This window comes from Eubalaena glacialis, chromosome 14, assembly GCF_028564815.1.
Source record: "Eubalaena glacialis isolate mEubGla1 chromosome 14, mEubGla1.1.hap2.+ XY, whole genome shotgun sequence".
Lineage (NCBI taxonomy): Eukaryota > Metazoa > Chordata > Mammalia > Artiodactyla > Balaenidae > Eubalaena > Eubalaena glacialis.
In genome coordinates, this window is record NC_083729.1 from 52,256,580 (window position 1) to 52,266,182 (window position 9,603).

At 36.2% G+C, this 9,603-nt stretch overlaps 1 protein-coding gene across 3 annotated transcripts in view; it reads left to right on the forward strand.

The window, feature by feature from the left end:
- PAPOLG (poly(A) polymerase gamma) overlaps nt 1-6,756 on the forward strand; it is a 31,955-nt gene extending 25,199 nt beyond the window's left edge. Inside the window, exons 16-23 of one of the 3 annotated variants that reach the window (XM_061168625.1) lie at nt 1,419-1,540; nt 1,790-1,965; nt 2,379-2,467; nt 2,548-2,768; nt 3,959-4,024; nt 4,209-4,265; nt 6,065-6,159; nt 6,331-6,756. In XM_061168625.1, the coding sequence (XP_061024608.1) occupies nt 1,419-1,540; nt 1,790-1,965; nt 2,379-2,467; nt 2,548-2,768; nt 3,959-4,024; nt 4,209-4,265; nt 6,065-6,159; nt 6,331-6,550 (1,046 nt within the window). In that variant the 3' untranslated portion in view covers nt 6,551-6,756. Of the gene's footprint in view, nt 1-1,418; nt 1,541-1,789; nt 1,966-2,378; nt 2,468-2,547; nt 2,769-3,958; nt 4,025-4,208; nt 4,266-6,064 lie in introns of those variants that run through there. The other 2 variants (XM_061168623.1, XM_061168624.1) reach the window with 2 other exon arrangements.
- Nucleotides 6,757-9,603: the final 2,847 nt, after the last annotated feature.

Here is a 9,603-nt window from a genome sequence, read left to right on the forward strand (position 1 = left end):
TTAGTTGCAGCATGCATGTGGGATCTAGTTCCCTGACCAGGGATCGAACCCGGGCCCCCTGCATTGGGAGTGTGGAGTCTTAACCGCTCAACCACCAGGGAAATCCCCCCTTTGAGTTTTGTACCAGGTAAATGTATTAACTGTTTTAAAACAAAAAGAAGACTAAAGAAACTCTATAGGTGATTCTTAGTGTGCACAGCCAGTGTTTGTAATCACAGTCATAAAGACGACTTGCTTTTTACTTTTTTTACATGAAATAAATATCATTCAGTACAGGCTTGCTGAATATGTTTCAGAATCAGTGAAAAGAGTCTTTCACATCTAGCTCCCTAAGAATATCTCCCTGGAATATCTTAATATATCTGTTATAAATTTGGAGTTGTCTTAATAATCTGGAATAGTGTACATTCATACTATTAATATTCTTGGTTAGCTCATCTGAGTTTTCTAAATTCTTTTCAATTAGCACTCACATTTATCATGAAAATCCAGGTTCCTGTGCATCACCTAGAACCACTGAATCACATGCTCTGGGAGTGGAGCCAGGAGTCTGCACACTGAACAAGCACTCCTGGTGATTCTTTTATAAGCAATCTGGAATGAAAACATAGATATAAATTTTTCCATTCTAATTTGGACTCATTTTTCCAAAAGGAGGGTGTTGGGAAGCTCTGTTTATTATAGATTTATAAAATGTTCTTCTCCAGATAGAGATACTGAGGCCCCAAGAGATTAAATAATTTACATTTCACAGTAGTTACTGTGCAAAAGAAACCTCCTATCCCTGTCTTGAGTAAGCTTATAATCTAATTTGGTATTCACAATTAACATACATTAAATAATTTATATGGTAGTTAATAAAACTGATTTTCTTATAAGGAGTGAAAAGCACTAGACTGGGGACCTAGGGCTACGTGTATTCCAATTTTGGCAAGGCATTCAAGGCTGTTGAGCCTCATTTACCCACCTGTATAATAAGGATGTACTTTTAGATGGTTTCTCATGTCTAACATTCTGTGATTGGTGTAGTAAAAGAAGCTTCATGGAGGAGGAGAGCTTGAATTGCATCTTGGATATTTGGTATTAGGATTAGCTCAGACTTGGGCAAATAATTATGAGAAGACATTGCCTTTGGGGAAAATAGCAGAAAACAAGATTTGGAAAAAGCCTTTTTTCCATACATTTATTTTGTTAGATTTGATTATGGGGAAGTCTTAGAAGTTGGACATGAGAAAACTAGTCAGTACTTGAATAGGATTGTGACATTGTGAAAATGTTTTGGAAGTATTTGTTCTGCAAGAGGAATGTGTGTTTGTGTAGTGATGTGGAGATATTAAAGGTATGTATTTCAGAAAAAGAAAACAGAGCCCTAGGTTCAGAAGGAAGTTCCCCATTTTAACATACTGACTCTGTTACAGTGTACAGACAGGCAAACAATATAAACATGCTAAAGGAGGGAATGAAAATTGAAGCAACTCATGTTAAAAAAAAACAACTTCATCACTACCTTCCCGCAGAGATTCTTCAGAAGAAGAAAAAGGTGAGTTTGTACTTGTAACTTTCCAATCTGAGTGGAACTCAGATGAATGATCCTGGGACCAAATTTGCATTTTTACAACGCCCAAACCTATTGAGAAGAAAGAGGGAAAGTACAGACAGTTCAATCTAGGACTAAAATCTTACCTTCATTAATCACAAAAGATAATTTGTTTTATATGTACTTCAGAATTGAAACTAGTCATTTTTCTCATTTACTTTTTGAAATCCTAAAAGCTTTCCCCTCTTTCAGCAAAGTCTTTCTGATGTCAGTCGAAGTTCAAGTGGACCTCAATCCAAAAGATCATCTCTGGATAGCAATTGTTTGGATAGCTCCAGAGACACTGATAATGGAACACCTTTTAATTCCCCAGTGTCTACAAACAAGCCTTCCAAGCCTGATATTCCTCCTTCAGGAGAGACAGAAAGGTCTGTATTTCAAAATTTTCCTCTCAGTCTTCAGTTTATTTGAGGATAATGTAAACTTTTCTATACCTTGGCTAAATACATTTTTTTTTAACTGTAAAAAGATTTTATTTTGCCAGTTAGTCAGTTTCTTATTTAGAATTATTTGACAATTTGTGGTAATCCTCTGGGGCATGGTATAGGTTTATGAGTATGTGGGAGTAGATAAGTACACAGAAATGTGCAGGTTTTCCTTTAATTTTTTCTGTTAATTCTCTTCCTAGGTCCTCTTCCTTTCCCTACCCTTTTCTCTTCCTTCAGTGAAATGTTAAAAGTTAGGAGTACTTGAAAGAAATTACCTTTAATGTTAAAATAAGAGTGTTTTAAATACATACTATTTAAATCATTTAATGATGATATTTTAACACTTTTAACAGGAATAATGCTGAGCCTGCTGCTGTAGTTGTGGAAAAGCCACTGACTGTCCCTCCAGCTCAAGGGCTGTCTATTCCCGTCATTGGTGCAAGTAGGTATCTATGCTTTTTTTAGTAACGATACTACTACATTTGTATTTAATTACTGAAATCTTTCTTTTTTCCTTTTCAGAAGTTGACTCTGCAGTAAAAGCTGTATCACCTCCAGCTGTGTGTACCATTCCTACTGTAGTAGGACGAAATGTCATTCCTAGAATCACAACACCCCACAACCCTGCCCAGGGGCAGCCACATCTAAATGGAATGTCAAATATAACTAAGAATGTTGCCACCAAAAGATCCCACTCCCCATCCATAGATGGGTCTTCTAAGAGGTTGAAAGACATAGAAAAGGTAAAATTACAACTTCAGTGGTGATTCAGTAGTTGATTTTTTTCAAAGTAAACTTAAAATAGTGCTGAAGAAACTCAAATTCTTCATGTTCCATTAGGATTTGACTGTTTAAAAAGAGTATTTACCTAAACCCTAATAGGATAATACTAATTGTTCATCTTAAATTCAAATTACTCGGCTTCCCCGGTGGTGCAGTGGTTAAGAATCCACCTGCCAACGCAGGGGACACAGGTTCGAGCCCTGGTCTGGGAAGATCCCACATGCCACGGAGCATCTAAACCTGTGGGCCAGAACTACTGAGTCTGCGCTCTAGAGTCTGCGAGCCACAACTACTGAGCCTGCGTGCCACAACTACTGAAGCCCGTGCACCTAGAGCCCATGCTGTGCAACAAGAGAAGCCACAGCAATAAGCCTGCCCACCACAAAGAAGAGTAGCCCCCACTCGCCGCAAGTAGAGAAAAGCCCGCGTGCAGCAACGAAGACCCAATGCAGCCAAAAATAAAAATTTAATTAATTTTTTAAAAATTCAAATTACTAATGTGTCTAAAAATTCGAATGATTGATCTTCGTTTCTCCTTGACTTACATAAAGGCATTATTGGTAACTAAATAATCACATTTATTGTGTTATAATGTTGATCTCCTCTGCTTCCAGTAGGTGGTGGTAAAACTGTTTTATTCATTATCATCTGGATAGATTAAACAAAAAGATAAAACTTTAGAAATTAAGGGTGGCAATTGAATTCAATCTAATTTAAATTCTCTTCCCTCATCAAACCATGTTCGTAATAGTTTGTTTTTTTAATTAATTTATTATTTTTGGCTGTGTTGGGTCTCCGTTTCTGTTCGAGGGCTTTCTCTAGTTGTGGTGAGCGGGGGCCACTCTTCATCGCGGTGCGCGGGCCTCACTGTCGCGGCCCCTCTTGCTGCAGAGCACAGGCTCCAGACGCGCAGGCTCAGTAGTTGTGGCTCATGGGCCCAGTTGCTCCGCGGCATGTGGGATCTTCCCAGACCAGGGCTCAAACCCGTGTCCCCTGCATTGGCAGCCAGATTCCCAACCACTGCGCCACCAGGGAAGCCCCCGTAATAGTTTTGATGTTAGCCTGGTCACTAATTAGTTTCTCAGTTTATATAGATTTATGTGGTTTTTATAGGTAATAATAGCAATTCATTTTAATGTTTATGTTTTAGTTTATTCGACTTGAATCAACGTTTAAGGAATCACGTGCTGCTGAAGACAGAAAAAGAAAATCAGTGGTAAGTATATCAATAGTGTGCTTCAAAATATTTACTTTTAAAGAGCCATGTATCAGGAAAAGTACTATATTCAAAAGTAGATCAGATTATATCTGTCAGCTTTTGGTTATGTTTTATTTCATGTAGAAATAAGCATTTGCATATAGGAAAGAAAGTTTTCACTTGTATGTAATTCTGTTTTTAGGATGCCATTGGAGGAGAATGTATGCCTATTCCAACTATTGATACATCACGCAAAAAGGTAATAGATAGTCTTATTTGTTATAAAATACACAGGTAAAAATTCATAGGTAATCTGCAGGTACAAAAAGCTTACTAAGAAGAACCTAGCACGGGGTGAGGAAAAGAGTAGTAAGATTTTGTCCCTGTCCTCAAAGACCAGCAGTATAGTTGGAAGTTGGGTTGGAAATAGCAAACAAAGTGTATGATCCTAAATGTATGTACCTCAAAAGTCTAGAAAAGAGGGAGTCGTTTAAGACTTCACGATTTATGCAGGTTATGTTCAACCTTTGTTTTTATTTATTTTTAAAGAAGCAGTTTAGTGTTCAGCACAATAATTTCTTACCAACACTTGATAGTCTTTTGTTGTACACCACTGCTTACTGACAAAATTTAGGTTTGATAGTTGGGGACCATAGTTACTAATATTTTGGAGGAACCAAATATACTGGTATACAGAGTAAGTACCTTTAAAACATGAGCTAAAGAGCCCCTAAATCTCAATTTAAAAATTTATTTTCAAAGGATTACCATTTAAGCTAATAATATTATAGGTGCTCAAAAAAATCGGTCTTGTGTAAATCAGAAAAAGCCCTTCTTTGAGAGGTTACAGTAAACAAAATGGCTTATTTTTCACCCCCATTAAATAATAGTGTTTCTCATCACAGTCAACTGTCACCCTGCCAGGTTCCCCAGGATGTATTGGCAATTCTAAAGCAAAATAGAAAATGTCCTCATACTTTCTATTGGTTGTAGAATTTGTAAAATTTCTTTTAACATAAGAGTGGGTTACAAAAAGTAGAGGTGTATAATTATATTATGTATGGTAATGGAAAAGAAAATTTGAGATGGATATTAAAGTGTGAAAGTGTGAAATGACATGTCTGGGTTTTGCTTTAAAAGATTTCAAGTATAAAGGGTAAGGGGCATAAACCAAACAAATGTGGCAAAATTTTAATAATGTGAGTCTTCACTGTGGCATCTAAGTCTTCATTGTGGCATTTAAGTCTTCATTGTCCTTCCTATTCTCTACTTCTGTGCACGTCTGAAATTTTTCATGTTTTTTGTTTTTTGAATGGATGTGCGTATGATATAATTTGTTTAGCCAAGGTAACATGCGAGGAGAATTAATTCTTGCAGTCATCTCTTGACAAGAAGCTGATACGCTGTTTCTGTCAGACAACTATCTGTATTTTAGGCTTCTGTCTTTGTTTCTCAGTCTTAGACTTTGCCTTCATTATATAATAATCTTTAGTGTCTTCAAAAGCCCTCATATAGATGTCCCTGAATTTTACCGTCACTGAAGTTACCTACCCTGACTACAAAGTTGGTTTTCCAAAAAACTTAATTATCTCACAAGTTGGGTTATTCTTCTGCATGAATGTATTACAGAAACTAATTGAAGGATATAACTGGATATCAAGTTTTCCTCTGTATCACACACTCATTTTTTCACCTTGCACCCCAAGAATTTCCTGTTTAGTGACCATGCTCTTCAGCTATTTCTCTTTAAGATTGCCTGAGTCTGAGGAGGACTTCGTTCTTTATGCATTTCTCAGTCTAGAAGTGGCAACTGATTAAACAAAGTCCTCTTTCCTATTCATACAGTCCTCCCTATCCCTCTGCTTTTCACCTGTTTAAAAAAAAAAAAAAGTCCCCAAAACAAGGGGACTTGAACATAGGGAAAAAATATTCAACATATACTTGAGTGTTTAGGAACTTAAAGCATTTGGAAAAAACGCAGAGTTTTGAGACTGATTTATTCAGTTGAACCTTTATAATGTGTATTTGTTTTTCCTACTTTGTATTTCTTTCTAACAGAGACTGCCCAGTAAAGAACTACCAGATTCATCATCTCCAGTTCCAGCAAATAACATCCGTGTCATCAAAAATTCCATTCGACTGACCCTAAATCGGTAAAAGCAGTGCCTCCTTACTTAAGTGAATATGCAATCATTTAGTGGCATAGATGCAGCCACTCTTTTTAAGATAGAGGTGGCTGTCATACATAAAATAAGGTGAAAGTTACAGTCATCGGCCTAACAACCTTGAAGTGGTTTTTTGAACTCTCACACTTTGACCTGCAGATGCTGTAGCATTCTCTCATTGATTGCTACATACAATTCTCTGAGGATCACCTGCTATCAAATTATCATCTACAATATTATGGCTTTGCGTTGGAGGTTTTACTGCCTTAACTTTCGATGCTTGTTTCTCTGTTGTGGGAACCAGTTCTTGGCTCTCTGGACACTGATAAAACAAGTCCTGAACACCGCCCCCCTCTTCTTTTTAAGTCTTATGTTGTAATCATTGTATAGAACTAAAAAAGTTGAAAACAAAAAATAAAACAAAAAATGTAATTTTCCAAATGTTAACACATTTACTTTAGCATTGAAGCCACTTTGTGAAACCTGAGATAAATGAATGTGAGGTATCTTCTCTGCTTTCCTCATTTGTGTAGATGTACTTATTGTCTGTTCTGTTGATTTAAATTATTTTTTCTCAGATTGGCACACGGAATATTTAAATTTTTATTGTGCCTTTCTATCCAAATGTTGCATAGTTACCAGGGAGGATTAGTCCAGTGATTACATAAGAGTTGGGCACCATAAATTCTCTATATTTTGCCTCCTATGGAGGCCTTTGAAATGCATCTTTATTAAGAATCAAAATATGACCAGGATACTGAAAGTCAGTATATGAACGGTGAAATTGTTACATATCCTATCTCATGCCATTCTTGTTAGTTGACTGGTACTTTTTACTGAGGAACAACTCATTCCGGCATCAACAGCAAGATGCCTTTAAGTATGGCAAACTTGTATTTTTGAAGTGTACGATTAACTTGGCATGATACTTCCTGACCATTACTTACCGCCACAACTTCAAACAGTTCCTTCATGGACTAGGCATGCAGAAATGAGCAGTGGATTTTACTGAAACCTAAAGGCATTTTTGAATGACATTGTTACCAACCATTAATTGGCTCAGGACCTTTGTAATTTTTATTTAAATATATGAGTTGTCTTTTTTTACACTGCTTTTTTCAGTGCATTTCTTAATATTTTTTAAGTTTCATGAACGCATGCTCCATTTATTAAAATCCATAACCATGTAATTCTTCTTGTAATATGTTGATTCAGTGTTTTGTAAATGAAGTCGTATGTATTTTCAGAGTATTTTTGTATGTACTGTAAGATACCATCTTTTCAAAGAGAAAACTTTAAAACCTTTACTGTCTCTCTTTAGTCTAATTTTTTAAATATGGATTATGCTTGAATTACTCTTAAAATGAAAATGTATAGATTACACAGCCAGGAATGTTGGTATATATTACCTTCTTCAGCTTTCACTCACCATTTAGTAGGTCCAGTAGGAAAAACACAAAATGGTACATTTGAATACTGCAGGGAAAATCCTTGGTTATATAGTTTATAGGACTCATGGGATGCCATTTAGCCAGTGGAGTAATAGTCCATTTTCTCTTGCAAGCCCTTTACCATTGAGTTGAAATACTTGAATTCTGATTGTCAGAGAGCAGGATCCTTCTTTTCCCACTCCTGTTCCTGACCCCTACATCTCTGAAATGGAAATTCTAGTGTTTAACTTTTACAAAGGAAGACTTCTTAGAAGTAAAGAAGAGCAAGGGGAAAACAATGGTGGTTCCATTATTCACTTTTTATATAGCAAAAGACGAGAATGAAATCCCATAACCAAGTTGTAGCTTCCTTGGCAAAGCTGTTCTCTTAGTTGACCCTTTTTCTTTATTCAAGTATTTTGAGATTTGTTCTATAAATACTCTATTTGAGCAAAAGTGAATGATTATGAAAGGACTGAATAACTGTCACCTGACTTAAAACACTGATTGATTGAAAACTTCTTTAATAAGGGCTTTAAGAATTCCCCATACGTACATCCATGTTTACCCTATTATATAAACTGATTCCTTGGAGTAACTAGTGGAGTTCGTCTTTAATAAGAAAGCAACAGGCCTAACCTTTGTACTGTAGTATAGTCATTCCTCTTGTTTTAATGGTCCATTTGACATGGGGTTAAGACATAGCCAAGAGTTTAACATTAGACTTCTCAAAGATAGCATTCTTCAACCTGTTTGGTAACCGGGGAGTTGATGAGGTGCTTTTGAGATAGCAGGTTTGGTCAGAAATGAAGTGTTTTCTATCCTGAACAGTAGGTAGAACGTTGAGTACAGTTGACCCTTGAACAACACAGATTTGAACTACATGGGTCCACTTATATGTGGATTTTTTTTCAATAAATATAGTACTTGTATTTTCATTTCACAGAACTTTAATTAATTAATTATAGGAGAAAGTTTGATTGAGATCACAATATGTGGAATCGAAAGAACTAGGGTTTGAGTCCTGATTCGATCCAGACTGTTTCAGCTTCCTGCCCTTGGGTGAGTCATGTATCATTTCCTTTGTTTTTCAAGCAGAGATAGCAGTACAAGTGTTTTCATCTGGGGTGAATGGGTCAGTGCCCCTAACTCCTGCATTGTTCAAGGGTCAACTGTACATTTTGTTACCATGGTAGGAGACCTCCATTGTAAGGGTTCCAAGTAAGTAAGAGGGAATGGTCTGCAGTTATGTGCTATGTTCAGAGGCACTAGGTAGATGCATTTGATTTCAAAGTGTAGAGACTATACCTAGAAATATAACTAGAAATATATTTTATAAAGTCAAATAACCTGTTCTTCAGTATGTAGACACATGTTCATTTTCAGAAGGGTATTTTAATCTCATTTTTCAGTGACTGGCTCTAAAGAATAATATGTCAATGAAACAATTATCTGCTAGTTTAAACCTTAGGGACTTAACTAATTTGAGAGACAGGATAAATGGCTTAAAACCTTATAAAATTGGGGCAAGAGGATTTTATAAGACTATGCTTACAATAAGAGTTTTTGTCTTAAGGCAGCAATTTAGTAACATCATTAAAATGCTTACTGTCCTATGTAGTTGCAGTGAAGTGAAGTGAAGATGGGCAATGTTGAAATGGGCTAAACTTATTTTCCACTGTGTCCCACAGCTTTGAAATAGAAATTCCTAACCTGCGGATCATGGACTGTAGGGAATCCCTTGCAAATGTATATAAGAAGTTTTTGTTCATATGCATTTTTTCTGAGGGAAAGTTCATAATTTCATCAGCTTCTCAAAGTGGTCATGACCCTTAAAGTTAGGAACCACAGCTTTTCAGGATTGAATAATCCCAAACTCTTTGCAATTTTCTTCTTAAGATTTTTCTGTGGTGTATTTCTGAAAATGTACTGTGGCTCTTAACTAGTAAAGTGGGCTCATGAAGGACTCTGGAACACTGAATTTCTCTCCAAGTTTCTTTAT